This window comes from Kogia breviceps, chromosome 1 (assembly GCF_026419965.1).
Source record: "Kogia breviceps isolate mKogBre1 chromosome 1, mKogBre1 haplotype 1, whole genome shotgun sequence".
NCBI lineage: Eukaryota > Metazoa > Chordata > Mammalia > Artiodactyla > Physeteridae > Kogia > Kogia breviceps.
Window position 1 is genome coordinate 180,745,061 of NC_081310.1, and position 21,772 is coordinate 180,766,832.

Consider the following 21,772-nt stretch of genomic DNA (forward strand, 5'->3'; position numbering starts at 1 on the left):
TGTTTCCTAAAAGAAAGACCAATGGCTAAAAACGGGTTTAAGAAAGCATGTGGGGCTTCCCTGGTGGCGCAGTGGTTGAGAATCCGCCTGCCGATGCAGGGGTCACGGGTTCGTGCCCCGGTCCGGGAAGATCCCACATGCCGCGGAGCAACTAAGCCCGTGAGCCATGGCCGCTGAGCCTGTGCGTCCGGAGCCTGTGCTCCGCAACGGGAGAGGCCACAACAGTGAGAGGCCCGCATACCGCAAAAAAAAAAAAGAAAGCATGTGCATTTGAATATGGAATGCATGATAGGATACTTTTATGGGTGGTGGACTTCTCTTTCTAGTTACCATGCTAATGCCCTCAAATGGGCAAGGGGGCAATAGCAGTGGTTCTGGGTGGAAGTCACTTTTTCTTTTGATTTTGAATTCGATGATTTAGCAATCAAAAACTACTTACTCATTAATTCAGCGAGTGTTTATTGAATACCTACTGTGTCAACCCATTGGTCAGATGCTTTATATTAAGCAAAATAGAGATTGGCATCCCAGGACTTGCTGATTCAGCATTCCCAATAACACAGAGTAGCTACTCAGGGATACTGAATTCCCCACCTTGGCATTGACACGGTCTCACAGGAGCCCTGTGGATTCTGAGCACTATGGAGGCCCGTGGGGCTGAGCAGAGGTAGCCCACTCCACAGCAGAGTGAAACGCCAGCCTCTGTAGAGCTTCTGCCTGCTCAAGCCAGGGGAACTTGCATTTTGGATATTTGTGGTCACCTGGGATGTCAGGTATACAGTGTTCTCTTGGTACATTGTTGAGGCAGCAGGAACAGCACTGTGAGCCAAGGTCTCAGAAATCCCCAGCGTCACAGCCAAGCCATGAGTCCGGCCTAGTCTCAGGAAGACCTCTTTAGGTGTACAGGTGGGAGATGAGGCTCCTTAGGAAATCGTGGTACTTTATTAGATTTAACTAGAGAAAAGCCAATATGAATTAGTGTCCGATGTGAATTAATAGATTTGTTTTTTAAAATGCTGTTGAGGGAAATTCAACTCTTGATAAATTTTTGAGCATGCATCCCCAGGTTATATTCATTTATTTAGCAGTTATTGACATGTTACTATATTAGTTTGTTATATATATTATAAACCACTCAAAATAAGAAATGAAAAAGGATATTAAAAATAAATATGAAAGGATGTACCAATACAGTTGACCCTTGAACATCACGGTTTGAGCTGTGCAGGTCCACTTATATGCAGAGTTTTTCCAATAAACACATACTACACGATCTGCAGTTGGTTGAATCTGCAGGTGCGGAGGGCCAACTGTAAAGTTGTATGTGGATTTTTTGACCGTGTGGGGGGTCAACTGTAATTCTGTTTCCCAGTCAATCATCTTGTGTGCTCACTTTGGAGACCACTGCTTGGGGGAATCTCTAGCCCCATTATAATTCCCTCCCCACCACCCAGCGGTTTATTCCAGATGTAAAGAAGACAAAAGCACCCTGAGGGTGGTATCTGCCTTTGGTCCATTCCCTTCCTACCCTCACTGCCCTAGTAAGACATTCACAGTTGTGGTTTTCGAACATGTTTTCCTTTTAAGCCTAGCTTTCCCTGCTATGAAATTGCTGCCTTTCTCATGGCAACATTTGGCCACTCAGAAATCCCCTTTTGTGGGAACTGGTGGCCCTCTCCTCTGCCCCCCTTGTGTGATCTTGCTGAATTTGGCACCAAGGTTAACTGCAAACATGAAAGTGAAACTGTTGACATTTGCATGGGGTCCTGATCCCTAGGGGTTCGGTGCCAAGGAGGAACTTTCTGTCCCTTGCTTATTGCTTTTCCCAGAGTTCTCTCTTCCTCAGGGTCCTCCTGTGTGGTAGAGATTGCGTCTGTGGAGGAGGGAGTGGGGACTGGTGTGGAGGTGAGCATGGGTGCTAGATACTGGGGACTGGCCCAGCAGCACGTAGTCACCGCTCAGTGGTCACCTGCAGAGTGCCCTGCTGGAGTGTGGCTGCCTGGGAAGTACATGGGTCCAGAGAGTCAGAGGGATGTTAGGAGGCAAAGGAAGGACACACTCAGGTGTAGTGCCTCGAATCCAGCGGTGGGAATTTGACCCTCTTTCGGCTCCCGCCTCCACTGGACACTCCTTCCATCTTTTTGTCTCTCCCCTGTCCTCCGCTGACCATGGTGCTTAATTCCGTGACTGCATTAGCCCAAGAAACCAAAGTCCCGCTACTTCTAGGAAGTGAGGCCTGTGGTCTTAACCTTACTGAACAGGCCTTAACTGACCCTGGAAACTGACTTATTCTCTGCATAGACACAGGCTTGTATTTCTTCTCTTATCTCGTTATACTGGCTCTGTCTCCACAGCCCAGGAACATAGTATAAACACTGGGATGAATTCCATGACTAGGAGACGGTGTAAGCATGTGAAAGGGGTGTTGGTTTTAGAGACAGGTACAGCTCTCAGATCTTGGTCAACAGTAATGATACTAACATGTTTATTGAATGTTTATTACGAGCCAGGCACTATGCTAAATGCTCTACTGATGTTATCTCAATCGATCCTTAAAACAATCTTTTGAGGTAGATAACTTAGTTTCATTTTGCATGTGAAGAAACTGAAGCTTAGAGAGGCTAAAATCACTTGTAGGTGGTGAGCAAGGCTCCTGACCCAGGCCCAGGCCTAGCCTGCCCGCTGAAGCACACTAGACTAGCTTGTTTCCCGATCTTTAAAACCAGGCCTTGTCTACCCCAGAGAGTTGATTTAGACAGGGTTTGTAAAGGGTCTGGTACACAGACAGAACTTAATAAGTGATCATCTCTTATCATTTTTCCGGAAGCTCATTTTTATTCTGTGGTTTTAAAGTGAAATAATCTTGGATAGTCACCTACAGTTGTCATGTGCCGGGTGCTGCAGAGATGAGGAAGACAGTCCTGGTCCCTCAGGGGCTCAGAGACCGGGTGGGGGACGGGGAGAGGGAGGAGAGAGTGGAGCAGGGGCGGCCAACATTACAAAAGGCTCTCAGTGCTGCAGTGTGTGATCCGGAATGAGTCCCCTTTTATCAAGAGGCAGAAGGCACTGTGCTGCCGTCACCAAGGTGGGCAGTCTCTTGGATTCCTTTCTGCACTAACCAGTGGGACAGCCGGTGTTGGGGTGCAGGACTGAGTAGAACCCAGCTGGCTACTTGATACCAAAGCTCCGAGGCTGAAGGAGCCAAATGCAAGGTGCTGGGCCCAGAGAAGCCAGAGGGAAGCTGGTGCAGGGTCTATCCTATGTCCAGTTAGTCCCCACCCGGCCACTCTTTGTCCACACTCTGATTTCTGAGAGACCTTGTCCAAGGTCCTCTAAAGGCTTGTAATAGTTGGCTGATATCTCGGGTTCCCTGAGAAGCAGCAGTTAGGAAGTAAGGTTCCTCCAGCACCTAGAGGGTTTTCGGAAACTGCTCAAGCATTTCTTCGTAATCATGTTCATCATCTGCAAAAGAATCCAAGTCAGTGAGGACCTTTGGCCTTAGGTTCCTTCCACTCTTTAGGGTACTTTCCTCCCTTGAACAGGCGAGGGCTTGGTCTGGATGCTCTAAGGTCCTTCCTTGCTAGCCCAGAAACCACAGTTTGTTGTGTCTGAACACTTCGCAAACATTCTCCTGTGGGCCTTGGGGAGGGTAGTTGGGGGGTGAACTCATTTTCCTTGCCAGGGCCCTGGAGCCACTGGGAGAAGGACAGTAGGGACCCTTCAGCCTAAGCCCATCTCATATCGGCCTGTCCATCCAACTGGGACTGTGGAAGGGCCACTCGTGGGCAAGGCCCTGCTGAGGGGAGGGCCAGCACCGTCAGAGGCAAAAGCAGCAGCAGAATGGCGTGGGGGAGAGGAGAAGGAAAGACAGGGGTGAGCAGGGGCTGACAGACTCACCTGAATCCTGAGTGATGGGCTTAGTAGGCCTGAGACCCGTCTTGTGACCAGGAATCTCACTGTATAAACTGCAGCTGTCCTCGGTGACCTTTTGCAAGGTCTTCCTCTTGGGTTTAGGCAGCAGAGATGGTTCCTGCAATTCGAAGGCTTCAGAAGACTAAGTGGGAGAAAAAGCAGAAGTTAGCAAGATCCCAAGACATGGGGTAAGAGGGTACCTGAAATGCAATTTCCTTCAAATGTCACTTCCTCTGCTCCCCTCTGAACTTCCTTTTCAGTGGATGGCTTCTCAGGACCCCAGGTGTTTTTACTACAAGCACTTGAACTGTTCTTTGGCAGGGGAGAAAGGGGCCAGGGTGAGAGATGATAGGGTTGGGAGCTAGAGACAGGGTGTCCGTGTGTTTTTACACAGGGATTTGGTCATTGTCCTCCAAATCTTTTGCTGAAGGAGAAAAAAGTAGTCACAAAGCCTCAGGACAAACAGGTTGCAGAGCTGAGAGGAGTCCCAGAAGGAAGAGGACTTTTATTGAAATCCTACCATGTGCCAGAAGCTGTGTGCGGACCTGTTCATTCGTCCTCAGGTGACTCTCTGAGGAGCTGTTTGGGTTCCCAGTTTACACGGGAGGAACCAGGCTCAGGAAGAGTGTGCCCCGTCAAGCCTCACACAGGGCATCCCCGGCTGGGCCAGGCTTCGGACGCAGAACCATGTCCATGTCTGTGACCTGTAAAGCCGCTCCTCTTCCCACCACGGCATGCTTTCAAAAGCAAACAGTACGGCTCCCTGATGAGCAGCGGAGAATAGATTCCCAGGGAGGGAAATTGCCGGTTCTAGGGCAACACGCAGGAGCCGCCCCAGAGGAGCCATCAGGAACCGAGGCTGGGACGGAGGTCTCAACTCTTTGTACCATATTCTTTCCAGCACTGTCACAAGGCCTGTGTTTCAGATGTCCCAGTCTATTTTTGGTTCTGTCAGAAAACGACTACCCTACCCACTGCCCCACAGACACGAGCCCCTTCTGGGGCCGAGATTGCTCAGGGTTCATCTTTTTAAACTTCCACTGCCTTCCCACTGCCTCCCCACACAGTACGAAATCCAAGTCTCTGCACATCCCAAAGCAGTATGCTTGTTACAGTTTACAAAGTGCTTTTTATGTAGATCACTCCCCCCACCCCACCATGCCCCCCATTCTCAGCAGAGCATGGCTATCAGTGCCCATGGGACACCGTGAGAGCTGGATGGGGCAGTACGTACGTGTAAGGGGCCACCCCAGGGTAAGCGCCCCACGAGTAGAGGCTAACAAAACAGCACTGAGAGTTAGTGATGTTATCCCAGGCTCACTGGTGCGGAAACACGCCCAGAGAGGAAAGTACAGCCCACAGAGTGAGGAAACAGGGATGTGAACTTCGTGTTTCTGACTCTGAGGTTCTTTGCCCGCTTGCTGTGATTCAGTTTGGTTCAGTTCGGACTCACTGGCACTTTCTCTGCCTGCCTTGGAGTGGGAGGTCCCTGCCCCACAGGACTCTTGTTCTAGCCAGAGACCAAGCACAACTAATTAAAACTACATGGCCTCCCACCTCCAAGCTAGGTACAGCGTGCAGTGTGACTACAGAAGAGGGAGAACTGTCACCGCCTTGGAGGAAATGTGAGCTGAGCCTTGCCCGTGAGCCTGAAAGGAGGAAGAACGTTCGTGGCAGAAGGCCTGGCGTGTGTGAAGTGCTGAGGCGGGAATCCTGGCATACCGAGAGCGTCAGGAGTTCCTCTGTGGTTGGAGCTGCTGAGCAGTGGTGGGAGGTGGGCCTGGGAAGGTGAGACTGAAGTCAGCAGTGAAAGACCCTGGATACCATGTTAAGGGGTTCGCATTACCCCCAGCAATGGGGAGCCACGGAAGGTTTCAGAAGGTGAGGCTGAGGCCCCATAGTGACCAGGGAAGGATGTGGGAGGTCGTTCTGACAGCCGTGGGGAGGGGTTGAAGAGGCTGCTGAAAGAGTTTAGGTGAAAAATGCTGTAGCTTGAGCTAGGGAGTGACAGCAGCGGTAGCAGAGAGAGAGGTAAAGCACCGTGAACTTGGAGTCACAATGCTTCCGCTCCAGTTCAGGCCCCCCCATTTATAAACTGTGTGACTTTGAGCGAGTCTCACAGTCACTGAGACCTCATTTTCTCGACTGTAAAATATGGAGGATCACACCAATGTCAGGATGGTCAGGATCGAATAGGTACAAAGCGTGCACGTTTATAAACTGCACGTTCTGGAAATAGAGACAGATGTAGAGAACAAGCATACGGACCCCAAGGGGGGGAAGTGGGGGTGGGTGGGTAGTGGCGGCGGTGGGATGAACTGGGAGATCGGGGTTGACATATATACACTAATGTGTATAAAATAGGTAACTAATAAGAACCTGCCGTATAAAAAAATAAAATTCAAAAATAAACAAACTGCACATTCTGTACAGCTGTAAGAGACGCGTGGTGCCAGACAGACAAAGAAGAGACGCAGGACCCCAATGATCCCCACAGGTGGCCCCTCCCTGCCCACTTGGGTTCTGTTGGTACCTTGACGCCTTTCGCCTTGCTGACCTGCTTCTGCCCGCTGAGGCCCTTACTTTTCGGAGGCCTGGGCGGGGGAGCTTGACCCTCAAAGGCCGGTGACTTCCGAAGGTGATAATAGAAGGCCTCTGTCAGCTCCTCCACTGGGACTACGGGGAGGGGCCCAGCCGGCTGGCTTGGCTGCCCCTCGGCTTCCACGACAGTCAGGTCCAGCCACCGGGGAGGGACCTCGAAGCACATCTCGGGGTTGGAGTCCAGGCTGACCACCAAGAAGGGTTCCATGATCTTCTTCTCCAGCCGCAGGCCCAGGAAGGAGGGCAGAGGGTCAGCAGGGTGGCTGGCGTCCTTGGCCACCACCTTGACGTCACAGGGCAGTGAGAACTGGGCAGTCAGATCCTGCAGGCTGTAGCGCCGGCCGTCGCCCATCTCCTCCACGAAGCCGCCAGAGAGGTGGAGGGGCAGCAGAATCTGTCCTTGGTCTTCTGCCTCTTCATCCTCCCCGTCCTGCCCGGGCTGGTCACTCAGCCGCTGACACACCAGGACATCCATGTCCCTCTCTTGGACCCCAAGGGCCTGGCCAGACCCCAACACCTCCAGCCTGTCTCCCATGGCCAGGGACATTAACCCAGGGTTCTCCAACCCGTCTCCTTCACAGTCCTTTGTGGCCACTACCCGGAGTGGCTGGCCTGGCTGGAGAGCACCCAGGAGGTCGTAGGCCGTGGAGAACTCTCTCGGCCGCCGCCGCAGCTTGCCCTGGTAGGCCCCAGAGATCATGAAGTGTCTGGGCGCTTTCCGGCCCTTGGTTGAGGCCAGGAACCGCCAGGGTGGCGAGGCCAGGCCGTAGATGCAGAGCCTCTGGCCCTTCTGTAAGGAGCTCAGCCACGGGCTGAGGAAGATGGGGGGCCCCTCCGGAACTTCCAGGATCTCTGTGGGCAGGGGGAAGGGGCCTCCCCGGGCCAGGGCCTCGCTCAGCAGCAGCGGTTGTATGAAGTGGATGTGCTGAGAGGAGGCGGTGATATCCTCCACGTCAACCTCCAGGGTGGAGGGGATCTTGACGATGGTCCTGCGCACTGTGGAGGGGAGAGGTCAGCTCAGGCGCGCACCCTCCACCCCTCAGAGGTCCGAGCCTGCTGACCTCTTTGCTGTCTTCATCTTTTCTTTCCTACCAGCGTTTTCCTCTTGTACCAGATTCCTTGGCCACTCTTTCCTTCAACCTCTTTTTAAAAAGTTACTATAAAAAGTTTTTAAAATATTTCTAGAAGTAGAATAGTATAGTGGACCCCAATGTACCTGTCACCCAGCTTCAACATTTAACCCATGGCCCATTTTCTTTCCTTTATACCCTCATCTATCCATTCCCCCTCCACTGGATTATTTGGAATCAGAGTAATCACATCTTGCCATCTGTGACTATTTCAATGTGTATTGCTAAAAGAAGGGGTAATTAAAATTTCAAAAATAATAACCACTAGGCTATGATCACATTGAAATAGTAATAATTTGATAATTCCTTAATATCACTGAATATCCAATCAGTTCACTCTTAAAATTTTAACTGAATTTTGAATGTAATTTTATAAGCTGTCTTTCCAAATCCTTTCTGGATTTAAATAGATAGAACCAAATCAAGAAAAACACTGACCACATGACTTTGGATAACCTCCTCCTGTCCTGGCATTGATGGCGCCTGGTGCATAAACTCTGTAAGAGTCGGAGGAAAACTGGCCCACCCACTGTATTGTTTGAGCCGCACCACGCGGAAGACAGAACGGAATGTTCTCCCTGTTTTGCAGATGAGAACACTGAGGCTCCGAGGAGTGGGGGTGACTTCCCTCAGGTCACATGGTTGGGACTTTTGCTCTGTGCCAGATGAGCTGATAATTGGCTGAAGCTGGGAGATGGGCACATGCGGGGCGGGTTCATTATACTGTTGTATTTTTCTTCAGAATGCTTTATAAATTACCTGAGCTGCCTCATTCTCCAGGGCAGCCAACTCGTTATTTTTACAAAAACTAGTAACCAAAGCATAGGTTGTTTCTTAGGATGGTCCTCAGTCAGGCTGCTGGCAGCATCCAGAGCAGGGTTGGTGAGGCAGGGGCAGCACCTGGCCAGTCAAGAGGCCAAGGCTGAGTGGAGGTTGAAGAATGGCGGTGCCCTGGGGACCTCTACACATACATCCATTCTTCTACCTCTGCTCCAGCTTGGCCTCCGACCTGCCAGACCTGGCCAGGTTCTGCCTCTGTTTCACCAACCCTCTGTGTGCAGCCACCAGCCTGTCCTAAGAAGTAACCTATGAAACAGCTGGGAGATTCAGCCAGACAGTACCCTCCCAGACAGGAGGCCCATCACGAACAATCCTGCTCTCCCCAGCGACAGGAAAATACATTTCTCCTGAGCAAATGGTCAACGCTGCACTTTCTAACACTATGTTTCTTTGTCCTAGCTGCGGGCAACCTCACAGCCCAACTTTTGCCAAACTTTATAAAGTACGTGGGACCTCACTCAAGTTACCCGTTTTCCTATCTCCTTTTGCACCTAACTTCCACTATTGGGGACTCTTTATTCGGTTACGTTGTATATACCAGGTAAACCACCTGGAATCCCTGGACTATCCACGGGGATGGGGGGCATCTTCCCATCAGAGCAGCTCCCCAGGGCCCCCTCTGGCCCTCCCGTCCCCGGGCCCACCCACCTGCCCAGGGAACTCACAGTGCATGATGGCTTCGACCTCATACTGGGGCGTCAGGGTCAGGGAGTGCCAGGGGAGGGCGGGGCAGGTGAGGATGGTGTCCCTCAGGGCCGGGTCCTGCAGCACCTGGTGCAGAGTCCGAGGGGGCCCAGGCTCCAGTTCCCAGAAGGGCCCCTTCTGGGACAGGGGCAGGTGCAGAAGGACCCGCTGGGCCCCGGTGCCCAGCACACAGCGGGCACAGCAGGTCCCATGGTGCATTTCCACAGCCTCAAGCTTGAGGGGCTCCTCCTGAGGCACCACTCTGGCCTTGGTGGTGATTCTGTGGGTCGACATGAAGCAGATGGGCAGCTGCTTGGAGCTCTGGGTTGCAGCAGAGACCAGCTCCTCCAGGGTTCCATAGCTCTGGGGGCCAGTGAGGGGGCTGAAGTTGCCTGTGGGGCACAGCAGGGGGTGTCAGGGTGGGGCAGACCTTTGCCGGGCCCAGGGCCGCATATCCCATGCCCAGGTCTGGCTGCAGAGAACCAGCCAGAATCCCCCGAGGACAGGGGCCAAGGGTGGGCCAGCATTTGGATATCCAGGCTGCAGGGCTGAGGGACGGCAGGCAGCAAGTGACCATTGCAAATGGACAGTGAGGGCAGAGGTGGGGACAGTTCCTTCGGACACAGGCACGGACACAGAGGGATGGTCACCAGAGACAGAACAGACACACTGCCACATTTTCCTACCTCCCGACCCCACCTGCCTCTCACTTTGCCATCTTTGTCTCCAGATACCTCACCACTGCCCCGTTCCCAACACAGCAGCACCTACCACCCCATTCTGGGTGGGTGAGTGCCACAGTCCCTCCCAAACTAGAAACCTGGGAGCTACTGGCCGAATGACCTCTGACCACCCCTCTACCCCTCCCCCTGCCCTGTCCATTCTTCTGCCATCAGACTGGCCTAAAATACCCCATGTCTGGACATAATATCACCTCCAGGGTCTTCCTGCCCAAAACCCTCAACACAAATCTATTCAAGGAAGCACCACACAAAGTCGGTCTGAGGGACATTCTGCAAACGTACTGATCTGGACTCTTCAAAAATGTTGATATCAAAACAAAGGAAGAAAAAAAAAAAAAGGAAGGCTGAGGAACTATTCCAGCCTGAAGGAGACTAAAGGAGCCCAACTGAATGTCACGTGCAATCTGGGACTAGATTCTGGATCAAGGCAAACACCTGGCTATCAAGGACATTAGTAGGGCGGCTGGTGAAATCTGAATACAGACTGTGGGTTAGACAGTAGTATTGTATCAATATTAAACTTCCTGAGTTTAATGAGGAACTACAGTTTTGTGAGTGAATGTCCTTGTTTTTTAGGAGATACGCTAAATATTGGGAGTAATATTCAGATGTAATGGGGCATCATGTCTATATCTCTCAGATGGTTCAGAAAAAAGATATATATACACACACATATATAGTAATATGTTCATATGTATATATGTGTGTGTGTATATGTATATATAATATACACAGAGAGGGAAAGCAAATGTAACAACATGCTTAACTGGTGAATCTGGATAAAAAGTATACAGGAGTTCTAGCAAGTCTTCTGTAAAATTGAAATTATTTCAAACTTATTAAAAACCCTCAAAATACAGAGCAAAACACATCACTTCCCTATTTAAAAGCTCTTTGGCTACTTAATACTTTCAAAATAAAGACCGAAATGTGGGGACTTCCCTGGTGGCGCAGTACTTAAGAATCTGCCTGCCAACGCAGGGGACACGGGTTCGATCCCTGGTCTGGGAAGATCCCACATGCCACGGAGCAACTAAGCTCATGCGCCACAACTACCGAGCCTGTGCTCTAGAGCCCACGAGCCACAACTACTGAGCCTGCGTGCCGCAACTACTGAAACCCATGTGCCTAGAGCCCGTGCTCCGCAGCAAGAGAAGCCACCGCAGTGAGAAGCACGTGCACCGCAACGAAGAGTAGCCCCCGCTGGCCGCAACCAGAGAAAAGCCCACGCGCAGCAACGAAGACCCAACACAGCCAAAAATTAAATCAGTAAATTTATTAAAAAATTTAATTTAATTTAAAAAGCATTAAAAAAAAAAAAAGAAGAAGAACGAAATGTGTCCGTGCCCCACACAAGCTCCCCCCGCCCCACTGCGGTCTGGCTCGCGCTCACCTCCCCACCACTTGCCCCTCACCTGGGACCCATGCCCTCACTGCTCCCCTTCAGCGATCACAGGAAACCATACTGAGAACAAGTCCGCAGAGGGTGCCTGCTCTGAGCCCAGCCCTGTTCTAAGTGCATCATACATGGCAACTCATTTAATTGTCACATCAAGGCTGACTGCCCCATTACAGAAGAGGAAGCTGAGGCTCAGAGCGGTCACGGGAACTAACTACGGCCACACCTAGTGGCCGGCAGAGGTGGGATTCCCATCCAGGCTGCTGGCTTCAGCGTCCAGGCCCATGGCCCACCACACTACACGCCTCCTGCAATGACTGCGCTACGGGGGGTTTCTGGAGCACCAGTGTGCTCATGCTACCCCCTCTAGCTGGGATCCTTCCTCCAGCTGAGGTGCCACCTCCTCCAGGAAGCCTGCACAGACCTCTGAGGCAGGCCACTCCTGCCCGGAGCCCTCTCCAAACTGGTGCCTACTTGAGCTGTTGTCCTCCTCACTGCCAGCCTGGAAACTCCCCGCCGGAGAGGGCTGCACCTGCTTCATCCTGAACGCCACACCCCAGCCCCCAGCACGAGGCCTGCCACACAGCCAAGTGTCAATAAATGTTTGGTGAGTGCATGTGGGAGCGAATACGTAAACTGGCATGTGGACAAAGACATGAAACAAAAAAAGGCCCAGCCAAGAGGCAGATGTAATCAGAGATGGACACGGGGAGGACGCAGCCACGCCAGCTCAGGGCACCGTCAGAGCACTCAGAGGACATTGGGTAGTGGTGGATGTGAGAGCAGTGTGTGCCAACCCAGAGGGGTGGGAGTTTGCGCTGGGGTCACGTGTGCCCGAGCGCGTGCCTGGAGGGTTCCAGGGCACTCAGGGAGATAGAGGCGCCTGCCTTACCCTGGAAGTTGGGAGCGAGCTCCATGGTCTGGCCCGTCCCCGGGTTCTCGCAGACCACCTTCTGGAGGCGAACACAGGTGACCTTGATCAGGTCTCCTGTGGAGAGGGAGCACTCATTCCCAGAGATCTCGTAGATGGAGCCTGCGGAGACAGAGTCAGTTTTCACCCATTCAGCAAAGGCCAAGCGCTGGGCGGCCTGTGCCCTGTTCCCCCCAGGCACTGCTCGGCCACACCTTTGCACACGTTGTTCCGGTGCCTGGAATGCCCTTCCCTGATGCCGCTCTGCCTTTTAGCACTGCCTGTACCCCTCTGTGCTCACATCCCCTTGCCTCCTGAACTCAGCTCACGGGGCAGGACTGATCCCATCTCAGCCGGCACAGGCCCAGCCTCGAAGTGTGTGTAAGTCATGAATGAGTGAACAACCCAGTAAATCCCAGTTCCCTGATTAGCTACACAATCAGGCCCAGGGAGGTTCAGTGACTGCCCCGAGATCACACAAAGCCAAACACCCACACTGGCGCTTTCTTCTTTAGATGACTTGCTGTTAAGGGAAGCACAGGAGGGGATGGCGGGCTGCTGACAGGGTGGGCCCAGTAGGCGGGTCTGGGCCCTGACTTACAAGGTTTGAAGGGCTATAGCAGGGTCCAGAGCATGGAAGGTGCTCAGTAAAGATCTCTCACACATAGCGACCCATCTTGCTGATGAGGGACAGACAGTGCAGGTGGGCAAGCCTCCAGGCCACCTGACTCTACTCCACCCCCAGGGCAGCCCCGGCAGGGTCCTTTACAACAGCCCTGAGAAACTGATGAAAATCCCACCCCTTATCCCCAGGAAAATACACACAGGCTCATAAAACACACACTTCTGTCTACAGACGCTCGGGGCTGGTAACAAGGGCAGCCCTGGTGCTGAGCACTTAACTATATGCCCGGCGCTGTGCTCGGCACTGCAGATGTGCCATGGCACTTAAGACTCATGACTGCCCCTGGAGGGAAGGACAGTTTCTCCTTCCTAAATACGGAAACCGAGCCTTGGCAAGGGTGAATGGGCCGCCCGAGATTATCAGGTAATAGGAGGCAGAACTGGGACCCAGCCCAGGACATCTGCCTCCAAACTGAGGCTCCTAACCACGCGGTGACCACAGCCATCTGCCCCATCAGTATCACCATCTGCCCCCCTCCACTTCACCCAACTCCCACACTCTCATCATGTCAGGTTCTTCTCTTACCCTCACTTCCACCACTCCCGCTCCCCCCCCCCACCCCCCAGGGGGAGCATAATGAGGAAACGCCAGTATTGTGACACACAGTGGAAGGGGGTGTCAGGGGGAGGGCAAACAGAGCACAGATGCCTGCAGGAAGCCCCCAGAGAGAGCGGGATTTGAACCCAGATCCCTCCGTTTCCCAAGTGGGCCTGGAGAGACCCCATGGTGTGGTGGCCCGTCCTGCCCCCTGTGGGGCCCTCCATGTGTCTCACCCTTGATCTAGGAACCCCACTTGGGGCCTCAGAACACTTTTCTAGAAGCTGCTGTGGCAGAGCAAGGGAGTGGATGGAGGGAACAGGATGAGGCAGGGCACTCAGACATAGTTTGCTCTCTAAGGAAGGAGCCTCCTGCACCCCACCCAGACTTTCACTTCCCCCTCTCCTCCCCCTCCACCTTTCCCACTCAGTCGCCCGCAGGTCCTCCCTCACCCTCAGAGCCGCCGCCTCTCCCCTCACTGCCTATCAGTCCCTCCCTCTCACTCTTTCAGGCAATGACTACTAAGCCCCAGCTGTGTACCATCCCTGTGAACCAGGCGGGCTGCGGCCATGTGGGCAGATGTGCGGGTGTGCAAGGAGCCAGGAAGGCTTCCCGGAGGAGGAGTCGTTTTAGTTGAGAACTGAAGAGTTGATCGGATCAAGTACGGCCCAGTGCCAAGGAGAGGGCAAAGGCGGGATGGGGGGACTGAAGGAAGGACGTGTAGATAGGCGTCCAGGGGGAGGAGTGGGAGGGCATACGGAGGGGAAGGCTGACCTTGTCTCTTCAGAATCAAGCAATAGCCCGGCGTCGTAAGCGCCTGAATGCCGCGACCCCGCACGGTCGGACCTCATGCAATGCGCAACGCCGTTCCGCCCCAGCTTGGCTCGGTTCCACCCACTTGAGTATCTGAGCTCATGGACTTTCCATCACCATCCTTTGGGGCAGTCAGCGATCCCGCATTCCACGGAAGCAAAAGCCGTGAGCCGGAGAAGTTGGAGTGTGGCCCCAAATTACTCAGCTTGGGTAGCGGCAGCGTCGGGATTCGAACCCAGGGCGCAGTGTCCCGGGTTTCTAACGCCCTAGCAGGGAGAACCGGTCCGCCGCGGGGCCGGGGTCGGAGGGGTCTCGGCCCTTCACTCACCCTGGAAGTAGACACCCGAGCAGACCCGCAGCACACGCGGGAGGGAGGCGGGGTCCAGGGCGCACACGAAGTCCTGCAGCGACACGGGCTCCATGGTTCGCGCGGCTCGCTGGGCGCGTACTGAATGGCCGAGCGCGGCAGCCGAGCGCGGCAGCCCCGCCCGGGTGGCCCAGCGGGGCGGGGGTGGCTGGAGCGCCCCGCCCAGCGGCGTTGGGGATGCGACGCCGCGTTCTGGGACGCGCCACCGCTCTCTCCCGGCCTCAGTTCCCTTGTCTCCACAAAGGGGTTGCAGTACCCACCTCTCACATTGGTGGCACGATTTAGAAGGTCAAGACCAGGACCAGACATCTGGGAGGCTCTGAGTAAATAAAAGCTAGTCCTGGGCTTCCCTGGTGGCGCAGTGGTTGAGAATCCGCCTGCTGATGCAGGGAACACGGGTTCGTGTCCCGGTCCGGGAAGATCCCACATGCCGCGGAGCGGCTGGGCCCGTGAGCCATGGCCGCTGAGCCTGCGCGTCCGGAGCCTGTGCCCCGCAACGCGAGAGGCCACAACAGTGAGAGGCCCGTGAACCGCAAAAAAAAAAAAAAGCTAGTCCTTACGTGCCCAGTCATCAGTGAGGTGCCCCATAGTGGCGGGAGGACGAGATTGAAGATGGAGAAACCCCCGACTCCCACCCATCCTCGTTATCCCCCCAGTCCTCTCCGAACGAGGAAACACGGCCCTCCTGGTGTAGTTCTGAGTCTCACAGGTGGGACACAGCCTGCCCTTTGGGTCTGAGGAGGAGAATAGAGCATGAGGTCTCCCGAATCCCTCTCCGGGACACTCCATGGTCCTCTGCCGCTTATTACCTTTCCAGGACGCAATTCTACTTAAAAATTCTTCCTTGGGCTAAAGAGAAATCTGCTTAGGAGAGAGACCAACCACTTCTCCTGACCCCAGAGGCGATAAGGATTTTCCATCTCCCTGTGCCTCAGGAGTCAGACAGAGGTTCAAGTCCCAGCTCCTCCTCTGGCTTGTTATATAATTTTAGGCAAATCACTTTGATGTTGGGTTTTAGTTTCCTCATCTGTAAAATGGAAGAAAGAATCTTTTCTAAACTGATCGTGAGGATTAAATGAGATGATATAGATATTGTACAAAATGCTTTATTTCATTTTTTGTCACTATAAAATAACAGAAGACTTCTAACCAGAAATAATAACAAAAGTTTAAAATAGGGCTTCCCTGGTGGCGCAGTGGTTGAGAATCCGCCTGCCGATGCAGGGAATGCGGGTTCGTGCCCCGGTCCGGGAAGATCCCACATGCCGCGGAGCGGCTGGGCCCGTGAGCCGTGGCCGCTGAGCCTGCACGTCCGGAGCCTGTGCTCCGCAACGGGAGAGGCCACAGCAGTGAGAGGCCCGCGTACCGCAAAAAAAAAAAAAAAAAAAAAAAAAAAAGTTTAAAATAAAAAGAATAAACCCTAATTAAAGACATTTGACAAATAGAAAGAGGACATTCTTTTCCCAAATATAACGAACATTTTGCTGTGTTTCTTCCTACTCTTTATTCTGCCTGGGTGTGTGTGTGGTGGTTTGTTTGTTTGTTTTTAATTTTTGATTTACAGTAAAGTTGCAAAAATAGTAGAGATTTCCCATATATCCCTCAGCTAGTTTCAAATTCCCCTGTTGGTTGCATCTCACATTACCAGGGTGCATTTGCCAAAACTAAGAAACCAACATTGCTGCGTTGCTGTTAACTGAACTACAGACTTTATTTGGATTTTATCTGTTTTTTCACTGCTGTCCTTTTTCTGGCCCAGGATCCCAACCAGGATTCCATGTTGCATTTAGTCATAATGTCTCCTGTCTGTGACACTTTCTCAACCTTTCCTTGACCTTGTTCTTATAACCTTGACCATCTTAAAGAGTACTGGTCAGGTATTTTTGCAGAATGCCCCTCAATTTGTTGTTGGTGTTGTTTTCTGATGTCTTCCTCATGACTAGACTGGGGTTATGAATTTTAGGGGGAGGATACTACCAAGGTGAGGTGTCCTTCTAATCACACCCTCCCGGGGGCACATGACATATCCACGTGACTTCTCACTGTGATGTTAAACTTGACCACTTGGTTAAGGTGGTGTTTGCAGGTTTCACCACAGTAAAGCTGCTCTTTGGAAGGAACACTCAGGGGGAACACAGCCCCGCTTCCTGGAAGGGGCAGCATCCAAATAAATTATTTGGAATTCTTCTGTAAGAAAGATTTGTCTCTTCTCCTCCATTTATTTATTCAATTATGTATGTCAGTATGGACTCATGTATATTTAATTTACACTTTTGACTATAATCTAATACTACATTATTTATTTTGTTTCTCAGATTGTTCCAGCTTTGGGAGTTCCCCCAGTCTGGCTCCTGGGACCCTTTGCCATACCCCCATTGTTCCCTTCTCTGAGCACTTCCTTACTGCCTGGTGCTATCAGATGCTCCCGGGGGATCTTGTCTTTTCCCTGCCCCCACCCTACAATCAGGCATTTCTCCCAGAAGCCTTGGTTCCTTTTATTGGAGAATGGTGTTTAGAAACCATGCTCTGGTCGCTGTGAGTGCTCCCTTGCCACTGTGTTGCCTATACTTTTTGTCTTTTTCTTTCCGTCTTTTTCTTCCCTTGCATAGACATTTACAGACACCACTGCCTGTCCCATGACCCAGCTGAAATCAGGTCCAGCCCTGACCTTCAAGAAGAAGCTCCTGTAGTACAAACGTCCACTTGCAAAATAAATGAGTCACCAGTAAGAAATATACAGTGTGAGGAATATAGTCAATAACTATGTAATATCTTAGTGTGGTGATCATTTTGAAATGTATAGAAATATTGAATCACTGTGCTGTGCAACTGGAACTAACATAGTGTCATAGGTCAATTATACTTCAAAAGACAAACAAACTCAAAGGAAAAGAGATCAGATTTGTAGTTACCAGAGGTATAGGTAGTGGGAGGGGAAATCGGGAGAAGACAGGAAAAAGGTACAGTTATAAGATAAATAGTACTAGGTATATAATGTAGAACATGATAAATACAGTTAACACTGATGTATGTTATATATGAAAGTTGTTAAGGGCAAATCATAAGAGTTCTCATCACAAGGAAAAACATTTTTTCTATTTATTTTTATATCTATATGAGCTGATGCATATTCACTAATCTTCACGAAGTGTGCAAGTCAGATCATCATGCTGACACCTGAAATTTATACAGTGCTCTATGCCAACTATATCAAGAAAACTGGAAGATAGATAAATAACTTGGTAGATAAATAAATAAATTAATTAATTAATTCAGCTTTGCAAGAAGAAGAAGGAGAAGGAGAAGGAGGGGACGAAGGAGAGGAAGAAGAAGTTGTTCCTGTGTAATAACCCTCAACAGAAATTTCAAATCCTCCTTTCACTTTTTTTTTTTTTTTTTTTTTTCGGTATGCGGGCCTCTCACTGTTGTGGCCTCTCCCGTTGCGGAGCACAGGCTCCGGACGCACAGGCTCAGCGGCCATGGCTCACGGGCTTAGTTGCTCCGCGGCATGTGGGATCTTCCCGGACCAGGGCACGAACCCGTGTCCCCTGCATCGGCAGGCGGATTCTCAACCACTGCGCCACCAGGGAAGCCCCCTCCTTTCACTTGGTTTTACCTTGTGAGCCTTTTCCCGGATTCCTGGGCACGGAAGTGGACTTAACAAAATCAGTAGGCAAAAGCCTACTACAACTGACATACTGAAACCATTTCCTTGTCGTTCCAACTTGCAGTTGTATATTTATCTGTGTAGTTATTTGCTTAATTGTTCCTCAGCAATTAGACAGGTGGCTTCTGAGGGGCAGAGACCAGGGTCTCAGCCTGCTTTGCCCCCCACTGTACCCCCAGCATAGTGCGCAGGGCCTGGCACGCAGTAGGTGCTCAATGATCAGCATCACTGTTGATGACTCACTGGATGAATGGGTGGAAAGGAACTTCCTTGGGATAGTTTCCTGAGGCGGAATTTCTGGGTCAAATGGCGCGCTTGTTTTTACAGGCTCTGAGGGCGTATTTCAGTCCTGCTGACAGGCTGCTGAGCCTCCGCTGGATGCAGCACGACTAGGAAGGAGAGAGACCTTTGCAAGAGCTGAGAGGAGCAGGACACAGAGGCACGCATGGGGCCCCAGAACCAGGAGCAGTGTCTGCTAAGCAGAGGAGATGGGATGGAGGGGACATTTCCACATGTTTCCAGAAACACCACCAAGGGTGATTCTCTGAGCCCCCAGGGGCTCCAAGCAGGCCCTATACAACCGTTCACTCAGTTAATCCTCCCTATGAGTAGGCAAGACAAATGTTATTCCCACTTCACAGATGAGGAAACTGAGGCTCAGTAAAGTGAAGGGACTTGCCTAAGATCAGGCAATGAGAAAGTGGAGATGCTTGGATTTTAACCCAGCTCTGCTGCTCCTTCAGCAGGCCATAGAAAATGGCAATTCTTCATCTCTCCCCTATATGTTACAGGGGATCACGTAAGTCTGACAGATTTCTACACAGCCCGATTTTGTGTAGAATTATAGTAGAGGATGAAGAATAAAAAGATGGGCTTTCAGGACTTCCCTGGTGGCTCAGTGGTTAAGAATCCTCCTGCCACACAGTGGTTAAGAATCTGCCTGCCAATGCAGGGACAGGGGTTCGAGCCCTGGTCCGGGGAGATCCCACATGCTGCAGAGCAACTAAGCCCGTGTGCCACAACTACTGAACCTGTGCTCTAGAGCCCATGAGCCACAACTACTGAGCCCACGTGCCACAACTACTGAAGCCTGTGCACCTAGAACCCGTGCTCCACAACACAAGAAGCTACCGCAATGAGAAGCCTGCGCACCACAACGAAGAGTAGCACCCGCTCGTCACAACTAGAGAAAGGCTGCGTGCAGCAACCAAGACCCAATGCAGACAAAAATAAATAAATACATAAATACATAAATTTAAGGAGAATCCGCCTGCCAATGCACGGGACACGGGTTCGAGCTCTGGTCCGGGAAGATCCCACATGCCGCAGAGCAACTAAGCCCGTGCTCCACAACTACTGAGCCTGTGCTCTAGAGCCCACATGCCACAACTACTGAGCCCATGTGCCACAACTACTGAAGCCTGCATGCCTAGAGCCCATGCTCCGCAACAAGAGAAGCCACCACAATAAGCCCACACACCACAATGAAGAGTAGCCCCTGCTGGCCACAACTAGAGAAAGCCCACGTGCAGCAACAAAGACCCAATGACGAAGACCCAATGCAGCCGAAAATAAATAAATAAATAACTTAAGAAAAAGATGGGCTTTGGAGATAGATCTGAGCTTGAATCCTAGCTCCATCACTTAGCTGTGTGACCTTGGGCAAGTTCCTTAACCTCTCTGAGTCTCAGTCCCCTCTGTACAATGGGGACTGGTGAGAACAGGGTGTTGGTGAAAATGATAGTGTAACATAGGCATCTGGGCACATGCCAAGTGCTTGATATCTGTTATCACTATTATTTCCCTAGGGCCTCCTGTGCCTGTGTCATTTCTTAAAGATCTCAGCTCTCATTTCCTTCTCCCAGCACCCTGCTTTCTATTTTAGGAAAATAAGAGTCTGAGTGGGAAACTCTTCTTTGCTCTTACGCAATGTGCAAATGGAGGAAATGGAATTGGAAGCCAGGCCTATGCTGTCCGTCACCCGATCCCTTTCCACCCCCAAGACGCTAGTCTGGGCCTCCCCAGGTCCCTCAAGAGCCGAGTGGGGTGCCTCACAGAGAGGCTGTGGAGCTGCCGTGGGAAGGAGCCGAGAGGAGGGTGCCTGCCAGGACCAAGGGCTGGAGTTTCCTCCACAGTCTCTGTCAGGTTTTTGGAGTCTGAAGGTGACTGGCTCGGGACCTGCTGTGGGCAGCCGATGGTCAGGGAGACTCAGGGGGACTGGATCTCTTGCTGCTGCATTGGCACCATCCACTCTTGCAGGTGTTGTCATGTGGCCTGGGGTTTTCAGGCAACATCCAAGTAGGAGGGATGATCCTTTCCAGGAAGGAAAGGGGACTAATGATGGTGCAGTGCTGGACATGGTGGTTACAATGTCCTGCTGTCCACTTCAGTGTCCACCAGTGTGGCATGTTGGCCCAAGGTGGTGGAAAACACTCCAGCAGTCAGGAAGGTCAAGGCCAGGGTATGGGAGAGAGGAGGAGGAGGCCTCTGCTCAGGGGTGAGTGAGCTGGCAGAGGCTGGAAGCCCTCTGCACGCTGGTTGCTAGGTTACAAGGCTTCTGTCCCACAGCCTGGAGCCTTCCCTGGGCTCCTGTGGACTTCTTCCTCTGGCACTGGCCCTGATGGCTATGAGACGTGTGCCCTTTCACAAGTCTGCCACGTGATGATACCTCTGGGTGTCGAGGGCGCCCCACCAGAGCAGACACACATCGAGTTGCCCATCTTGTGCAGAAAACTCACGGGAAACCAGTACGCTCCTGGAGCTGGGAACCACGGGGGCTTGGGGGGTGATCTGTCATCTTTGCCTGTTTGCTAGATTTTCTGTAGCTTGGTTTATATACATGAATGACTCTCTGCCAAGTGCTCCCTGAGACAGCTGTGGAGACTGTCCTGGAGGGATGCCCCTCCCCTGTAGATGTTCACTGGGGGAACGTCCCTTCTGGAAAAAGATATTCAGTACTCGCATCTCCTCACGGAGGAGCCATGTGTGGTTGTGAATCTCTGAAGGACTGACTCTGCTCCCTCCTGTGTGGTGGAAAGTTAGCTTCAAGTCCTCTTCAAGCCCCAGGACCTCAGGGAAGGCCTAGGGGATGCTGGCTCTGGGAGTAGGGGTAGTGGAGGGTCCCAAGACATCTTGCAGGGGTGCAGATCAGTAGGGGTGGCAGCTGAGGGGGGCTGGGCAGTAGCTGCTCAGGCCTGGGAACAAGGGAGGTCCCAAGGAGGGAACTGGAGGTGGAGCAGAGCCGGAATACAGAAAGTGGAACCATGGGGCCTGGGCCTGGGGAAGTGAGTGTGAACCCGAAGAGCTTTTTGCCCCGGCATGTCCCAGCTGGGACAGGACGGAACCAAAACTCCCTGCTCCCTGCATCAGATGCTTCTCTCCCAGCAGCACTTGCATGGCTGGCGATCAGAGGGAAGGAAGTGGGCTCAGTTCTGGGAACAGGGGTCACGCTTTGTGTTCCAAACACTACAAAAACCTCTATGTA

General features: G+C 52.1%; 1 protein-coding gene across 3 annotated transcripts; it reads right to left on the bottom strand.

Moving 5' to 3' along the window:
• Positions 1-2,490: 2,490 nt before the first annotated feature.
• Positions 2,491-14,872, bottom strand: THEMIS2 (thymocyte selection associated family member 2). 3 transcript variants are annotated; one of them, XM_059036132.2, is made up of 6 exons: positions 14,583-14,872; positions 12,202-12,342; positions 9,149-9,559; positions 6,446-7,509; positions 3,898-4,054; positions 2,491-3,462 (listed from the first exon to the last, which is right to left on the bottom strand). In XM_059036132.2, exons 1-6 carry the CDS (start codon positions 14,674-14,676, stop codon positions 3,410-3,412), a joined length of 1,920 nt encoding a protein of 639 aa, XP_058892115.1. In that variant the 5' UTR covers positions 14,677-14,872; the 3' UTR covers positions 2,491-3,409. The 3 variants fall into 3 exon arrangements, with proteins under 3 accessions (XP_058892115.1, XP_066872355.1, XP_066872262.1); XM_067016254.1 differs by having other exon boundaries at positions 6,470-7,509; positions 14,583-14,788; XM_067016161.1 differs by lacking the exon at positions 2,491-3,462 and having other exon boundaries at positions 3,818-4,054; positions 14,583-14,742.
• Between the last annotated feature and the right edge of the window lie 6,900 nt (positions 14,873-21,772).